Source organism: Carassius auratus, unplaced genomic scaffold (assembly GCF_003368295.1).
Source record: "Carassius auratus strain Wakin unplaced genomic scaffold, ASM336829v1 scaf_tig00017056, whole genome shotgun sequence".
NCBI lineage: Eukaryota > Metazoa > Chordata > Actinopteri > Cypriniformes > Cyprinidae > Carassius > Carassius auratus.
Window position 1 is genome coordinate 245,809 of NW_020524733.1, and position 18,809 is coordinate 264,617.

Sequence of the window (18,809 nt, forward strand, 5' to 3'; positions counted from 1 at the left end):
AGTCCGACAATGGGTTGACAGAGACCTGTAAGCTAGACAGGAAAGAGAACATGACCAAATCATCAGTGAATTTAATTTCCATATTTAATTTGTGCATCAAATCTCGTCCTAACAAATTTAATGGAGCTCTTGGAATGATTGTGAATTTGTGAAAGAATGGAATGAATCCAGGAGCCCTTACCTTAAGTTGGATCACCTATGGTCAGATTCGGTCTCAAATAAAGAACTGAAATGGCCACTTTCACTTTTGAGTCCTCTCTCCCGCAACACAGAACAATCTGACCAGCCATGGACTCAGCGAGTGGCAGCACCTTCCAAAAGGCTGTCGAACACCAGAGTGTCCTGCTTGGAAAGCATGAGGAGGACATCTCGGCTGCCTGACATGCCATCGAGACGCTGGCCGTGCAAATTTCCGAGCTCTCCTGCCAGGTCCACAGTCTGCGCCTTCAGCCTCCTGCCTCTCATGTCTCCTCAGTTTCACCAGAGCTGCGGATTAATAATCCTCCGATCTACTGAGCCAACGCAATGTCGTTCTTTCTTAACCCACTGTGAAGTGGTGTTTTCCCTACAGCTTGTCACATATGCTAAAGAGAGAGCCAAGATTGCCTATGTTCTCTCCCTGCTCTCCGGTCGGGCTTGTGAATGGGGAACGGCTAACCTTGGAGGTGGAGATGGATTGCACATTTCAAGGAGGAGATGATTCGAGTCTTTGACTGATAAGCCTATGGTGAGGAGGCTTCTCGTCTGCTTTCCACACTCCTACAGGGCAAGTACTCCGGGTCAGACTTATCAATTGAGTTTCGCACCTTAGCAACCTACAGCGGCTGGAACCAGCCCACAATGGTCGCCCGCTTCTTGGAGAGCCTGACTCCTGAAGTGAGGGATGAGGTCCTCATCCGTGACATACCCACTCGGCTCGACGACCTTGTCGACCTAGCCACTCGCGTGGAGAGGTGATTTGACCAACGGCGCCGAGCTCACAGCCTTGAGGACGTTCTCTTCTCCTCGCTCCTTGCCAATTCCAGTTCCCCCATGGCCCAGGACGCTGAGCCGATGCACCTGGTTGGCCTGCGTATCTCGTCTAAGGAGCGCTACAGGAGGATTTCGAATAGTCTCTGTATTTACTGTGCCAGCTCCAAGCACTTTGTCTCCACGTGTCCGGTAAAAGCCAGCACTCGTCAGTAGGCAGGTTTCTAGTACCTGCACTACACTTCCGGCACAACTCCATTGGACTGGGTCATTAGTCTTCTGCTCCGCCCTAATCGACTCTGGGGCTGAGGGAAACTTTGTGGATGAGGAGTGGGCGCTTCAGCAAGGTATTCCTCTCACACACTTAAGAGACTCCCCCCTCTTTTTTCCCTTGATGGCAGTTTCCTACCTAGAGTACAGAAAGAGACTCTTAACCTTTGACTCTTAACATTTCCGGCAACCACAGAGAGACAATATCCTTTTTATTTTTTATTCTCCTTTTACTCCGGTTGTTAAGCTCCATAATCCTCACATTGATTGGGCTAAGGGATCTATTTTGTCATGGAAAGTGTCATGTCATGTTGAGTGTTTAATCTCTGCTGTTTCCCCTGTGTCTTCTGTCCCTGTGTTCCAGGAGGAGGCAGGAGATGTGTCTGGTGTATCGGAGGAGTATCACGATTTGCGAGAGGTTTTTAGTTGTTCCTGAACCATGTCTCTTCCCACCGGCTGTACAATTGCGCAATCTATCTTCGCCCGGGAACCACGCCCCCATGGGGTAGGCTCTATTACCTTTCGGCTCCCGAACGGGAGGCGTTAGAAAATTATTTGTCTGAATCCCTTAGAGTCATCACAATCGTTCCGTCCTTGTCCCTGGCCGGCGCTGTTTATTGTTTTTTTTTGTCAAGAAGAAGGACAGCTCTTTGCGCCCCTGTATTGATTATCGGGGGCTGAATGATATCACTATTAAAAATCGTTATCCCTTACCACTGATGTCCTTGGCCTTCGAAATCCTGCAGGGGGCTGTACGCTTATCTCGTGCGTATAAAGGAGGGGTACGAATGGAAGACCGTTTTTAACACGCCCCTCGGTCACTTTGAATATAGGGTTCTTCCTTTCGGATTGGTTAACGCCCCCGGCGTCTTTCAGGCTCTTATCAATGACGTTCTTCGGGATATGCTCAACTTATTTGTCTTTGTCTATCTCGGTGACATATTGGTTTTTCTCGCCCTCTCTCCAGATTCATGTCCTCCAACGCTTCCATGAGAATTTAATTTTTGTCAATAGCAGAGACATAATAATGTCTTGATATTATACAGAGACACCATTCACAAGATATTGTTTATTGTTTATTGTAACTTTATATGTGAAAACCACTTTCCAGATAAAGAACATGAATGTGGTTTTTCTTTCGTATGAACTTTCAGGTAATTCTTCAGACCTGAAGCCTCATAAAAATGTTACAGTTGAATCTGTGCTGGTCTTGAAGATGAACTTTATTCACTGTTACTTTACATGATGTTTCTTTGTTAGGACAGATTTATACAGAAGATATTTTATTGCTTGATGCATTATTGCGAGGATGAGTCATCAGACCTGAAAGTGCTGGATCTGAAGATGATCTACTGACTGAGGTTGAACGACTTCTGATTTTTTAAAGTCAACTTTTGTGTGATGAAAATCTAGTCAAAGTAGACTAGTCGCTGATGATGTCATTATTGAAAAAATAAGCCTGGAGCTGTAAAAAACATATTGTACACATTTATGGCACATGACACAGTGCTGCCCTCATGGCTATTGCTCCTATAACAGCTCATTTTTATAAGTTCTTTTGCCTTTGTGTTGATTTATTTCTCACAGATTTCTGCTCGTTCTAAATCAGATATAGATAACGTAGCACAGTTAAGATTACATTTATATGAATGCATTAGTGAGAGCGATATGAGCCATTTTCCCAGGACACATCCTTGCCAGGATTTCTGTATTGCCTAAAACACCCAAAGTAGTTTGACCAATAACATGCAGGTATGGTACATAATCACCCAATCGTCTAGCATCGTGGCATGTGAGAAGGTGAGATCTACAGAGAACAATCAAAGGAATGCAAATACACGTACATGTTAGGTGTTTGTTTGTTCATTCAACATGAAGCGTCGCTGTGCACCGATCATTGTATGACACCAAAGTACCAAGAGAGTGATTTGAATTCATAAGGAGCCGTCTGCTCTGCTCTCTATAGCTCTTATGAATGTCATACAATGATCGATCTACACAGCACAAACAGCCAAAATCTGGATATTTTAGACAATATAACAATCCTGGCAAGTACACGTCCTGGGAAAATGGCTTATATGGTCACCCTATCAGTGTTGGGAGTAATGGCGTTTAAGCATAACGGCGTTACAGAGTTTAATTTTCAGTAACGGAGTAATCTAATTAATTACTTTTCCCATCATTGTAACGCCGTTATCTTTACTGAGAATGTTAAGTGTTGCGTTACTACAGTTTGGTTGAATAAAGCGCAAGGTGTCATGCTTTGGCTAGTGGCTACACATCAGCTGCCTGACACAGTTGCAAATCCGATGATGATTGGCTGGGTGGGCGGTGCCCTGCTCAAGCTGTCTCACTGCATGCTCTGACAACCACTAAATACAAGACAGCATCAGCTATAATGGCATTCTTGAAATGGAAGTAAGAGAAATTAAAGATGAGAATGTTTCTGTAACATACACGCTATGCCCAGGAAAAAAGACTTTATCCACGTCTGCCTCAAGCAACTCAAATCTTATGAACCACCTCACATCAACACATGCTAACATACTGAATATTTAATGCTGTGTTCAAACCAGACGCAACTTGCGCAAATAAATCACGCTATTCACGCTTATTTGGACGCTTAAACATTTTGAGTTCATACACTTCATTTGCGCGTGAAATTAACTTCACAACAGACGCGAATTTGAACAGACGCAGTTGAGTTCACACAGCATTTTCATTTCATGAAATGTAGTTTTAAAAGTATTTCATGCGGCAAAGTAGTTGTTTTAAACTCAAATATGCGGTTTATTTAAAAATGTGTTTCGCTGATTTTCGGAGGTTGTCTATTTGCGTCTTTGCATGGACTTAACATTGAAATCACTGGTGCCAGACAATCTATTCGCGTCTGGTGTGAACGCATCAAAGAGTTGGATAGTGTTCTGTTTATTGTGCAGTAACTTTAGGCCTGTGTAAAACAGTTTGATAGATAATGGACAAGGAAGACAGGGGTGGCAAAAAATGCTCTTTATTAACTCAAAATAAAACAGGATAAACAAAAGTAAACTGCGGCTAGGCTCTCTGCCTTTACACATATATCCGCACACACACTGCTCAGCTCTGCTCTCTCAAAGATCCAGCTCAAAGGTCTGCTCGGCGCTTATAAATCCTCTCTCCCCAATCACTGGAATTACAAACAGATGTTAATCATTAATCATTTGACCTCCTTATTACCGCTCGTCCCCACATTCTTTCTCCCGCTGCAGTATTTTCTGCTTCCCACGCCCACCTCGCCACATACCCCCACTGCCCGACTCAGGCCGGGGAGCACTCCGGCCTGCAGCAGCCCCCCCCCCTCAGTCCTGGAGAGGAAGTCGGCCACCGCCATCTGGGCCCCCGGCCTTTGGATCACCTTGAATTTAAAAGGCTGTAAGGCGAGATACCAACGGGTGATTGGTATCGAACAGAGAGTGAATTCCCATCCCAGGAGATAATAGCACAGAGTGAGGACAGCCCATCGAATGGCTAAACATTGTTTTTCAATGGTGCTGTATCTAGTCTCTCTCTTTGAGAGCTTTCGACCTAGATACAGCACTGGCCGCTCCTCTCCTGCGACCACCTGAGACAGGACTGCACCCAACCCCCTGTCCGACGCGTCCGTCTGCAACAAAAATGGGAGATTAAAATTAGGAGTGTGCAAGAGCGGCCCGCAGCACAGGGCAGCCTTTACCTTGGTTAGGGCCTGTTGGCACGGCTCCGTCCACTGGACCGGATCTGGTGCTTCCTTTTTGGTGAGATCAGTCAACGGGCTGGTGAGGTCAGAATAATTAGGAATAAACCTTCTATAATATCCCGCCAGCCCCAGGAACTGTCTCACCTCCTTTTTGGTCTTGGGGGTTGGGCAAGCTGCAATTGCTGCGGTCTTGTCAATTTGGGGACGCACCTGCCCATGACCCAAGTGGAAGCCCAGATACCGTACCTCCACCCGCCCAATTGCACACTTGCCGGTCTTCATCCTGGGCTTGGACCAACAGCCGGAAGCGATCCTCCTGCTCCAACTTGAGGTCCATCAGCGCCTGTTGTTGGGTTTGGTGAAGACCGGCGAGTGACTTCACCAGCTCCGCAAGTGGCGTTGCTGTCGCTGGCTGCATGGCGGCGTGCCGGCTTCCTTGTCCCGGGTTTCGGCACCAGTGTAAAACAGTTCGATAGATAATGGACAAGGAAGACGGGTGGCGAAAAATGCTCTTTATTAACTCAAAATAAAACAGGATAAACAAAAGTAAACTGCGGCTCGGCTCTCTGCCTTTACACATATATATCCACCCACACACTGCTCAGCTCTGCTCTCTCAAAGATCCAGCTCCCCTTCGCCGGTCTGCTCGGCGCTTATAAATCCTCTCTCCCCAATCACTGGAATTACAAACAGGTGTTAATCATTAATCATTTGGCCTCCTTATTACCGCTCGTCCCCACATTCTTTATCCCGCTGCAGTATTTTCGGCTTCCCACGCCCACCTCGCCACAGCCTAATATACAGTTACAGAGATTTGCACTAATGGCCAGGTTTCCCTTTGTTTCTTTTCACCCAAGTTTAAATGTGTCTTAATTTTGTATTTGACTTTTATTTTCAATATTTATTTTGTATATGTTTTTATTTCTATGCATATCATATGGCAGGCTGCAATCTCTTAAGTTCAAATAAATACAACATTTTCTAAAATACTTATAGTATTTTTATTCTTCAATCAGTTAATATAAACATATGTAATAGCATTATATAACATAAAAAATAACGTCACAGTTTCTTTGCTGAGTAACTAATTACTTTAACAATGTGGTAACTGAGTTACTAACTCAATAACATTTTGGGAGAAGTAATTTGTTACTGTAACTAATTACTCTTTTCAAGTCAGATGACCAACACTGCACCCTATACATGGCAGTGTCTCTCTAGTAGTAGTGACGCTGTGGGCTTTAGTTATTAAGAAATATATGCTTGAACTTCTCCATTTCTAAATTATTTTATTGAGAAACAACTGAACAGAGATGACAGTACATTTCCTCACTGAATGATTCTGTGCATGCGTGATGTACGAGCTATTCAATTTCGAGCATCCAGTAATATAATCATATATGTCTTGTGGAGCTGTCAGTATCACTCCCTCCAGGAAATAAACGAGACCGTGGATCTTGTTACTGATGGATTTATTTCACTTGTCATCCTTCTTTCCGTCATCTTATTTAATCGTCAATGAATTCCACCGTCAAACTACAGTATGACAATGTAAAAGAAACACGTTCACATAAACCCTAAAGAAATAAATGCAAATACACTCGGGAAATACATAATACACATACCTCGCTGGCTGTATATAACCAAGAGGGAATGAGTTCACTAGAAAAATACCCGATTAAAAAAACAAAACAGAAAAACATCTTCTTTACTTCTTTGCTCAAACACTAGCAAACAGTAACTCTTATATTCACACATGGAGAATAACCTTTATCAAACATATTTTCTTTTCCCGTTGCACCGTAAAAAAGTGTTCGCGTGCAATGCAATTGTACTTTAGTTCCTAGTTAACAAACACTCAATATTCATGAGTAGATGAAACAAATATAACAAAACATGTTAAATAACAGAAACAATATGTATGGCAGTTATACTACCACCAAATGACTATTTTGTCATTTCACCTCACAATGTAAACCTTTTCATACCTTAATTTCAACCATGCAGTAGTATGCTTTAAACCTTACAGTAACATAAAATACTGTTTTCATGGAATGGCAACTGTAACCTTTATTCTCCTTCAAGCAGCAAAACTGTCTTTTGCACAGGCCTATCAAGGTAGACTGGCTTGGAAATTCACGTTCCCTGGCTGTCTAAGGTCGAGTCACTAATTAACAGTTTCACCTTTCGAACCTTTCCATCAGTGCTCGGATACACCTCTGTCACTCTTGCCAATCTCCATTGGTTACGTGGAGAACTGTCCTCCTGCAGGATGACAATGTCGATAACCTTCGCATTTCTCTTCTCTTTCTGCCATATTTGTCTTTGCTGAAGATTAAGGAGATACTCCTTCTTCCACCTTGACCAAAATTCGTTTGACAAAAACTGCACCTGACGCCATCTCTTGCGTAAGTATAGATCCTGACTCACAAATTCACCTGGAGGTGGGAATATTATGTTAAACTTCATCATAAGAATATGATTGGGCGTGAGAGGTTCAAGGCTTGTTGGGTCATTTAAATGCTCGGTTGTCAGAGGTCTGCAATTTATAATAGCCATCACTTCATACAGAAAGGTTCTGAGCGAGGCACTGTCGAGTCGTTAGCTGACTGGTCAAGGATTGCAGTTAAAACACTTCTGATAGTCCTTATTTGTCTCTCCCATATGCCTCCCATATGGCTTGATGAAGGGAAGTTCATTACGAACTCACATCCATGTTCCTTCAACCATTCATGATCCAAATTCTTCATTGCATTCAAGAACTCTCCTCTTGCACCTACAAAGTTAATGCTTTGATCACATCTCAACTGTCTTACATTTCCGCCTATTGCAATGAATCCACGCAATGTGTTGATAAAGGCATCTGTAGTGAGGTCATCAAGCATTTCAATATGTATGGCTCTAGAGCACATACAAGTGAAAAGAAGAACTTTAGTTCCTTTCTTGCTTCCTTCACATAGAACGGTCCAAAGCAATCTATGCCACAACATGTGAAAGGAGGTGTCATTTCCATTCTTTCTTATGGCAAATCCGCCATTTTTGGATCTTGTGTGCTCCTCCTGTACTTTCTGCATGTTGTGCACTTGTAAATATGTGAGGCAACTGCACTGCTGCATCCTATGACCCATACTCCATTGGATCGTAATTCATTGGCAGTTATTCCTCTTCCTTGATGATACACCGTTTCATGGTAATGCTTAATAAGCAACGATGATACATGACTCTTATTTGGCACAATGGCAGGATGCTTGACATGTGGATGAAGAACAGATCTTGTCAAACGTCCTCCAACCCTAAGCACACCATGCTCATCTACAAACGAACTCAGTTTGTGTAGTTTGTTTACTTTGTCTTTGGGTTTTACTTCCTTGCCTTGTTCTATACCTCTGATTTCACTGCTGAATGCTTTCCTCTGAACCAATTTAATTATAAAAAGCTCTGCTTCCTTCCTTTCCTCAATACTTGTAGCTACACTTACTTTATCTTTGATGCCCTTGATCTGCTTAGCATGGCGCTTTAAAAGAGCAATAGCCTTGACAGCTCTTTTCCAGTCAGAGAACTTTGTTAAACCAATTTGAAGCAACAAGCTGATCTGCGGAGAGACCTCTTGACGCATGATCCGCAGGATTATCTTCAGACTTTACAAAGTGCCATTGTGCAGGATCTGTAGTAGACTTGATCCTTTGGATTCTGTTCGCTACAAACACATGAAACCGTTTTGCATCATTGTTTATGTAGCCGAGGACAACCTTTGAGTCAGTCCAAAAATGTTCTTGAAGACCCTCTATTTCAAGCTCATTTCTCAGCATAACACTTGTTCTTGCTGCTACAACTGCAGCTGAAAGCTCAAGCCCTCTTTTCAAATTTTCAACTGACCTTTTTCTTGCAGCATTCTCTTCATGCTGTCTCTTTAACAGAGCAGCCTCTTTTGTTTCTCTTTCTATCTTGCGTTCAATTTCTTCCTTTTCTCTTTGAAGACGACGACTTGATGCTGCTGCTTCTTGGTCTGCAACTATCAACTTATCCTCAGCTTCAAGTCTCTGCAGTTCTGCTTGGTGACTTTCTTGCTCATCCATAATCTTTAACACAGCCTGTGTATGTGCATACTCAGCAGCAGCTTCTTGTCTTTTGGATGAGGATACAGCAGAGTGAATGGAATTAGATTTACAATTATTGCCTTGAAATGAAGCACTGGAGGTTGAAGATGCAAATACAGATGAAGCATCAGGCCAAATAATCTCCTCGTCATTTCCTTGAATTTGAGACTGTGCATTCTGCATCACAATTTTAGTGAGGGATTCGCATCTGTCCAACTTGCGTCTCATGTCATGTGATGGGCTGTCAATCTTTCGATATTCATCATAAACACTGTTCAGCTCAGATTCTTCTCTTTGAATACCTTTAATGTGTTCTTGGAGGATATCACTGGGATCTTGTTTGATTACAGATTTTTTAGCCACCTTAGTCAAAACTTTCCAACGTTCATAAACACTGTCAAAGAGAAGTGATAATCTTTTTATTTTTTCCTTCTGAAATTCCTTTCCCTTTTCAGTTAATGTTCGATCTCTTTCACTTCTACGAGGGTCTGTAGGCTGTACTGCTTCTTGTCCAATTATAGACTTCTCTGCCACTTGCTCCCTTTCACTTGTTTTTGACATCTTACTTGGAATTGCCTGAACACACTTAACATTAGCTGTTTACTTAAACTCAGATTTTTTTTTTTCCTTTTTTTTTCTGATGACAACAAATTAAATTAGTTCAATGTCCTTTAGATCTACCCTTCAATTAAACTGAAAATGCTTGACAATACTGCATGGTCAATTACACTTGACAAGATACTTATGGTCACATTTAAGTGAACATGCTTAGACAATAATCAAAAACTTAACACAAAAAAGACCTTTCAAAAAACTCAAAGATATTAGCTTGCTTAAATTTGAATAATTTTTTTTCAAGTTATCACTTACTTTCTTCGATAGACAATTTAAAAAAATTAAGGTTATACACAGTCCCTTGTAGTGTTCGAACTTATTGTCACTTTTCAGAACACAAGCTTAAGTGTCTGACTTATGAACGTCTTAATGAAACACTGATGAACTGCCGATCCTTAACAGTAAATGTTGGCTTATCTGAATGACATCCCGTCTTGCTGAGTTGTGACACCGCAGGTCCGGTCCGCGTGCGCGAGCAGGTTCGGGAACGTTGACGCAGGTCCGAGTTTGACTATCACTCCCTCCAGGAAATAAACGAGACCGTGGTTCTGGTTACTGATGGATTTATTTCACTTGTCATCCTTCTCTCCGCCATTTTATTTAATCGTCAATGAATTCCACCTTCAAACTACAGTATGACAATGTAAAAGAAACACGTTCACATAAACCATAAAGAAATAAATGCAAATAAACTCGGGAAATACAAACATAATACACATACCTCGCTGGCTGCATATAATCAAGAGGGAATGAGTTCACTTGAAAAATACCAATTAAAAAAACAAAACAGAAAAACATTTTCTTTACTTCTTTGCTCAAACACTAGCAAACAGTAACTCTTATATTCACACACGGAGAATAACCTTTATCAAACATATTTTATTTTCCTGTTGCACCGTAAAAAAGTGTTCGCATTGCAATGCAATTGTACTTTAGTTCCTAGTTAACAAACACTCAATATTCATGAGTAGATGAAACAAATATAACAAAACATGTTAAATAACAGAAACAATATGTATGGCAGTTATATTCAGAGTATACATTTATTTGACATTATAAGTGTTTGGAAACAGAGCATAAATGTGGAAATCCTTCAAAGGTTTATTATCCTGTTGTGCCATCTATAGGACCAGCGACTAATCAACATCAAGCTTAAAGCGTCATGGCAGAGCATTGATGTCGAGTAGTCGATTAGTCTGTGTATCCCCTACTACTGACTGTGAATGTTTTTGATATGCACGAGTAGATGAGATGATTGACTGAAACTCTTCCCACATACAGTGCAGTGATACGGTTTCTCTCCAGTGTGGATCCTCTCGTGTCTTTTCATATGTCCTAACTGACTGAATCTCTTGTCACAGTGTGTACACTTGTAAGGTTTCTCTCCAGTGTGAATCCTCTCATGTGTTTTCATATATCCTAACCGACTGAATCTCTTGTCACAGTGTGAACACTTGTAAGGTTTCTCTCCAGTGTGGATCCTCTCATGTGTTTTCATATATCCTAACCGACTGAATCTCTTGTCACAGTGTGAACACTTGTAAGGTTTCTCTCCAGTGTGGATCCTCTCATGTCTTTTCAGAGATGCTGTCTGACTGAATCTCTTGTCACAGTGTGAACACTTGTAAGGTTTCTCTCCAGTGTGGATCCTCTGGTGCAGTCTCAAATGTTCAGATGTAATAAAAGTCTTCTCACACTCAAAACACATATATTCTCTCACATCACTGTGTATCTTCTGATGAACTTTTAAACTCTGCAGATGTGAAAACCTCTTTCCACATGAACATGAATGTGGTTTCTCCTTTGAATGAACTTTCAGGTGACTGTTCAGGTTTGAATCTGTCAAAAATGTTTTTCCACATTGATCACATTCATAAGGTTTCTCTCCAGTGTGGATGTTCATGTGTATCTTTAGGTATGTTGATTGTGTGAAACTCTTCCCGCACTGATCACATCTGTAAGGTTTCTCTCCAGTGTGGATCCTCATGTGAACCTCAAGACTATATTTGTTTCTCAAACTCTTTCCACACTGAGTGCAGGTGAAAGATATCTTGTCTCTTCTCTTCTTTAAATCTTTCTGTTTGGTTGGAGAACAACTCAAAGAGTTTTCTCCAGTTCTGACATGATGCGTCTGCTTCTCTTCATGTTCCTTGTTTTCTTCAATCAACTCTAAAATAAGAGTAAAAAAAAAATTTTTTTTAGCAAATCACAGACAGAAATATTAAAAGTTAATTAACTGATATAACAGTGCAGAGTAGACAAGTGCTATACAAAATATTTTGATCATTTTGATACATATATAAATGTTATGTTCTTCCAGTTACACTTAATAATAATAATAATTATAAAAATATTTGAAACAAAATTTAGATACAAATCCCACGTTTCTATAGTTGGAACCCTTAAGGCCCCCGATATACTTCAAACGAAGTTCGTTTTCATTTTTCATTTCGGGGCAAAAAGAAGTTAGAAAAGTTTAAGGGACAGTATACTGTTAATGAACTATCCGACACCCCCGCACTGCTGGAGGTGGGGTGTAGATTAATGTAAACGTGTCACGACGCTCTCCTAAACAAAACAACAATGAAATGAAGTGTAGGCAAACTAGGTGTGAGACGGGCACCAATGGTCAGATTATAGACAAAAGAATAATGATTATCAGCAGTTCAGAGTCAAGTATCATGTTTGCAAAACAAAAGAACCATTCCATAATCAGTCTGTCACGGTTTTATGCTGCCTGAAGGAATACGGAGCCGAGGATAGATGAAATAAGGCTTTTAATATATTCAACTCATGGAGCACAGCGATAGACACGACGTAAGTTAGTGGCAAGTCACAAGTGATGATACCCGACAAAACAGAACTGAAAGGACAAGGCTTATGTACAAAGGATAATTGGGGAAACACAGGTGGATGGCATGACTAAATTAACAGGGACATGGAACACATGAGGAATAGAATAGACACACCTGGGAACTAATCAAACCAAACACGGAAAGACACAAACTGGGTCACGGGCAAAAACACACTAAATGAGTCCAGGTGTGACAGTACTCCCCCCTCCCGGTAGGTGCGTCCTCGCACCGTAGAAACAACAGAGGGAGGCGTGGGTGGGAACTTGGGAGGAGGTTCCGGTGGAGGACGGACTCCCAGGAGGGGGCCAGCAGACAGGGACCACAGAAGGAGGAGCCAGGGAGGAGACGACGGAGGGAGGAGCCAGGGAGGAGACAGGAGCAGGAGGAGCCAGATGGTCCACCAGGGACCAGCCAGGACGGAGATCCAAGGTGGAGTCGACGGCGGGAGGAGCCATGGTGAAGGAGGGGTCGACGACACCAGGGGGCCGACAGGCGGAGACTGCACCGGTGGGTGAGGAGCCCAAGATGGAGCAGCACAGCCGCAGAGCCAGGGGGACGTCGAGGTTCCGGAGGGCCTAGGTGGAGCAGAAGGCTCAGGCGACCAAGGCGGAGGCGGGGTCCTGGCAGACCGCTGTGGAGCCGGAGCGACCGAGGATGGAGGTGGAACCGGAGGGAAGGAGGAGCCTGACAGAGCCGGAGGGATGGAAAGACGAGGTGGAACCGGAGGAGTGGAGTCCCGAGGCGGCGGATGGTCGACGACTGACCAAGGTGGAGCCGGAGGGACGAGGGAGCCCGGTGGAGCAGGTGGGATGACAGGCCACGGTGGAGACGAGGGAGCTAAGAGCCAAGGCGGAGCCGCTGGGTCGAAGGACCGAGGAGGAGTCCAGGGCTCGGAGGCTGGAGGCGGAGACAGGGCCTTAACACGCCAAGGCAGAGCTGGAGACTGGCAGTCCAGCGGCGAACCACCGCGCCCCGATGGCGCGGACTGAGGGTGAGCTGCAGGACTGACTGGCACCAGCAGGGATGACGAGGAACTGGCTGGTCTAGGAGGAGGAGAGAGGAGAAGGATGGGAGGAAGGACAGGAGGATCAGGGCTGGACGGAACCAGCGGAGACACAGATGATTCAGGGCTGGGCGGAACCAGCGGTGAAACAGAAAAATCATGGCTGGGCGGAACCAGCGGAGACACAGAAAATTCAGAGCTGGGCGGAACCAGCGGAGACACAGAAGATTCAGAGCTGGGCGGAACCAGCGGCGACACAGAAGATTCAGAGCTGGGCGGAACCAGCGGCGACACAGAAGATTCAGAGTTGGGCGGAACCAGCGGAGACACAGGAAACTCAGGGCTGGGCGGAACCAGCGGAGACACAGAAAATTCAGAGCTGGGCGGAACCAGCGGAGACACAGAAGATTCAGAGCTGGGCGGAACCAGCGGCGACACAGAAGATTCAGAGTTGGGCGGAACCAGCGGAGACACAGGAAACTCAGGGCTGGGCGGAACCAGCGGAGACACAGAAAATTCAGAGCTGGGCGGAACCAGCGGAGACACAGAAGATTCAGAGCTGGGCGGAACCAGCGGAGACACAGGAAACTCAGGGCTGGGCGGAACCAGCGGAGAAACAGAAAACTCAGGGCTGGGCGGAACCAGCGGAGAAACAGAAAACTCAGGGCTGGGCGGAACCAGCGGAGAAACAGAAAATTCATGGCTGGATGGAACCAGCGGAAATGGAGCAGAGGAAATGACTGGAGGAGGTAGGAGTGGGAGACTGAGAGGGTATACAGGGGAGTCAGGGCTGGACGGAACCAGCGGGGAAACAGGGAAATTAGGGATTACCTCCATAGACCAGTCCATCAGATCCAGAACTTGCTCCATATGACTTTCAGAGACTGTATACGGCTCACCCTCAGTCGCAGGAGTGTGGGCAGGGCTTTCCTCCATGCCCTCGATCTCCACGAGGACTCCCACGATGCACGGTGTTGCCGGCTCACACACCTGTCGCGCTCTCGAGATCCTGTTCCCTGTCAGTGGATGGCTCGGGCTCTGCGGCTGCGGTGGGCTCTGGCTCCGTGTAGCGAGTTGGTGGCTGGCTGGTCTCTGGGTAGGGAGTGGGACTGGCGAGATCCTCTATGGGGCTGACGGTGAAAGATGAGCCATTTCTCGCCAGAGTCCACTCCACGTATGCGGCGAAATCCTCCCGAGGACCATCTTCGGGCGACAACGCTCTGCACTTGGAGTTCAGGCTGGTGTTGTAGAAGGTGCAGAGCGCGTCGTCCGGGTAGCTGGTGTCATTGGCTAATAGAAGAAACCGTCTGGTATGATCCTCGAGAGAACGTCCTTCCTGCTCCAGCATGAGGAGGAGGAATCCGGGGCTATAGAGGGGATCCATAGAAACTACGAAAAGAAAAGACTGTAGAACAAACGAAAACAAAACGGAGGGAAAAACACGCAGTTTTATACTTTCTTTTTTGGGGGTCGGGTATTCTGTCACGGTTTTACGCTGCCTGAAGGAATACGGAGCCGAGGATAGATGAAATAAGGCTTTTAATATATTCAACTCATGGAGCACAGCGATAGACACACGTAAGTTAGTGGCAAGTCACAAGTGATGATACCCGACAAAACAGAACTGAAAGGACAAGGCTTATGTACAAAGGATAATTGGGGAAACACAGGTGGATGGCATGACTAAATTAACAGGGACATGGAACACATGAGGAATAGAATAGACACACCTGGGAACTAATCAAACCAAACACGGAAAGACACAAACTGGGTCACGGGCAAAAACACACTAAATGAGTCCAGGTGTGACACAGTCCTTTATGAGATGTGTGAATGTCTCAGGTCTAAAACTTTAGCATGATAAATATTGGAATCAGTTTGTTGCTTTATTTTATTAGCGTTCATTTATTTTATTAAACTGGATAAATTGTTTTGATAAAAACAAAGGTTTATTATCGTATGTTCGTTTGGCATTTTATTTACTGTATACCCTTTAAATTCGCTTATTGAAAGAACAACAGCAGCAGTATGGTGCAACATTCATTTGAAACTTGTATTTGGTGCTTGCTACCTCATATCTTTACTCTTTCTTTTCATTCTTTTCATGGCTTTGGAAAACTTGTCTCGGATGTTTCTCTGCTTCACTTTTTGCATAACTCCGGGTCGTCGACACCTAGCTTCATTGCTATTTCTTTCTAGGAATTAAATACTTTCTGTAAATCTTTCAAGTCTGTCCGTGAGTGATCGTACAGGTGTGGATATATTTGTGCAGCTCAAATTTTCGACAATCAGTGTATTCAGGAGATGTTGCTCTACTTGATGACCTCTGCAGAATGAATGAACCGAGGAAAATCAAACGTCAAAGAAGGTGGAGTTTCAGAACACCTCCACAGATTGCGTAACTGCCACGGACCAATAGAAACTGTTTAGGAGTCAAAAGAACTCCCCTAGAAAATTCACTTTGGTGAGCCATTTCGAACTGTCAAAATGAACTCAAAACGAACTTCGTTTTGGCCTGATTTTGTTCAAAATTACATCATATCAGTTCGTTCTTTGATTTAGTTTGAAGTATATCGGGATCTTCACTATTTGCTGCTTCAACTATATTATTAAACAGCTCTATATATCTTTCCTATCACAGTGTTTAAACAATGAAGAATCAAGATTAAACACCAACCTGTTTGTTCTTCAGTGTGTTTCATTCTGCAGGGTTTTCTCATGTTCTTTCTGTTCTTCAATAAACTATGTCTCTGCAGATTCACTTCTTCCTGATGCTTTGATGCTTGTAGTCACTTATAGACTCAAGGGAATATTTCAGCATTTATTGATGAACTGCAGCGGGAGGAGCTTCACTGATGGTGTGATTGTTGTGAGAGGAGCTTCACTGAATGTGTGATAGTTGTGGGAGGAGCTTCACTGAAGGAGGAGAAGATCTGTTAAATTCCAATAAAAATCAGTTACAGCGTTTATGATTTTAAACTAATTTACTACTATTAAACTCTTTCTATTCAGCTATCTATCCATCTTGTAAAGTAGATTTTTAGTAAATTGATCACAGTGTTTTATAATAATTCACAAACTGTATCACTTTTTATTTTCTAAGTATTTCATCCACGTATTTAAATTCCTACATTTATCTTTCTTTAATATACAGGCAAAGAAATATAAAACAAAGTAAGGGAAAAAAGAAGTAAAGTAAGTAAATTTTATTTATATAGCACATTAAACATAGCAAAGCTATCCAAAGTGCTGAACAATGTACAATCAAATTAAAAGTAAGAGCAAACAGAAAAAAAGACATATAATACAATAAAACAGCAATGAAGTGAAATTAAAATGCTAAGGAGAAAAGTTTTCAACCTCGATTTAAAAATGGTAATGGAAGGTGCAAGGCGGCAGTCTAGAGGCAATTGGTTCCACAGACGGGGGGCAGTGACTGAAAGGGCTCTGTCACCCTTAGTTTTCATACGGGAACGAGGGACAGATAAAAGAGCCCTGTCAGCAGATCTTAAAAGTCTGGTAGATGACAAAGGGATGATAAGATCTTTAAGATAACATGGAGCTGGATTGTTAAGAGCTTTAAAAACAAACAACAGAATCTTAAACGGAACCCTAAAATGGACTGGAAGCCAGTGAAGAGAAGCTAAAATTGGAGTGACATGGTCATATTTGCCCCAGTCAGCAGCCTTGCAGCTGCATTTTGTACCAACTGGAGGCGTGAAAGCGATGACTGAGGAAGACCTGAGTACAGTGAATTACAGTAATCTAAATGAAAAAGTGATAAAAGCATGAATAACCTTCTCCAAATCCTGAAAAGACAAAAACTGTTTAAGTTTGGAGATGACCCGTAATTGGTAAAAGCTGTTCCTCACGACAGAATTAATTTGTTTGGACAAACATAATTCTGAATCTATGATAATGCCCAGGTTTCTAACCTGCGAGGAAATTGAGGTGAAGTGATTGCCCAGCTCCTTAATAATATCCTTTCTTATTTTTGGGGGACCAAAAACAATAATTTCTGTTTTGTTCTCATTGAGTTGGAGAAAGTTATTTGATAACCAATTTTTTATATCAGAGATACATTCCAGCAATGGTTGAATGGAATCACCAGCTTTTAGCGGGAGGTACAACTGTGTATCATTAGCATATAAATGAAAAGAGACATTGTGCTTCCTGATAATATCCCCCCAAAGGGCGCATATATAAGTTAAAAAGAAGCGGCCCCAGAATAGAGCCTTGAGGTACCCCCCTAGTAATTGGGGCAGATGATGAGGAAAACTTGCCTAGCTCTACAGAAAAAGACCTATCTTTGAGATATGAGCTAAACCATTGTAAGGCTGTGCCCCTGATACCAATCAGATGTTCTAAACGGCAAATAAGAACATTATGATCCACGGTGTCAAAGGCAGCTGTAAGATCCAGTAGAATCAATACTGCATTTTTACCAGAATCAGCTGCAATCAAAATATCATTGAACACTTTAAGCAAAGCAGACTCCGTACTGTGATAAGTAGTGAACCCAGATTGAAAAGGTTCTAATAAATTAGCTGTATTTAAGAATGTGATCAGTTGTAACTGCACAACTTTTTCCAAAAGCTTTGACAAAAATTATAACTTTGAGACAGGCCGAAAATTGTTAAAGCAACTTTCATCCAAACCTTGTATCTTAAGCAAAGGCTGAACAACCGCATGCTTAAAGCAGTTCGGAACCACACCAGTGTCCAAAGAGGAGTTAACCAACACTTGGATACTAGGGCCAATTACTGGAAAAGCTGCTTTTATGATTACAGAAGGAACAATGTCCAGTGAGGAATTAGTAGACTTCATTTTGTTAACGAGATCGGAAAGTTCTATTAAAGAGACATGTTGAAAATGGCAAAATAAAAATGAACTACCAGGCGAGTTCAAAGACAGGTCTGAAAGCGGTGAAGTAAAAGATAAGCGAATGGCACTCACTTTGTCAACAAAAAATGCCAAGAATTTCTCACAGAGCCCTGCTGATGGCTCCCTAGAGAACTGGGATTTCGAATTAATAAATACATTTATCGTGGAAAAAAGAACCCTAGGTCTGTGACAGTGTGCGCTAATCAGGTCTGAAAAAGGTCGATCTTGCTGATTTAGCAGTGCTCTGAAACTTAACCAGACAATCTTTAAAAATCTCAAGAGACACAGTAAGATGATCATGCTTCCATCTTCTCTCTGCTTTACAACACGCCTGTCTAAGAGAGCGAGCGTTGTCATCCAACCAATAATAAGATTTTATCTTAGGTTGTTTAGCTTTAAAA

The 18,809-nt window shown here is 42.9% G+C and overlaps 1 protein-coding gene and 1 pseudogene across 2 annotated transcripts in view; both read right to left on the reverse strand.

Annotated features, from left to right (window-relative positions):
* Positions 1–17,741, reverse strand: part of LOC113075418 (zinc finger protein 208-like) — a 111,213-nt pseudogene extending 93,472 nt beyond the window's left edge.
* LOC113075419 (gastrula zinc finger protein XlCGF52.1-like) overlaps positions 1–18,809 on the reverse strand; it is a 49,921-nt gene that overhangs the window by 23,704 nt on the left and 7,408 nt on the right. Inside the window, exon 2 of one of the 2 annotated variants that reach the window (XM_026248139.1) lies at positions 11,745–11,835. The exons of the other annotated variant lie outside the window; for it this stretch is intronic. Within the exon in view, the coding sequence (XP_026103924.1) occupies positions 11,830–11,835 (6 nt within the window). The 3' untranslated portion in view covers positions 11,745–11,829. Of the gene's footprint in view, positions 1–11,744; positions 11,836–18,809 lie in introns of those variants that run through there. 2 annotated transcript variants of the gene reach the window in all.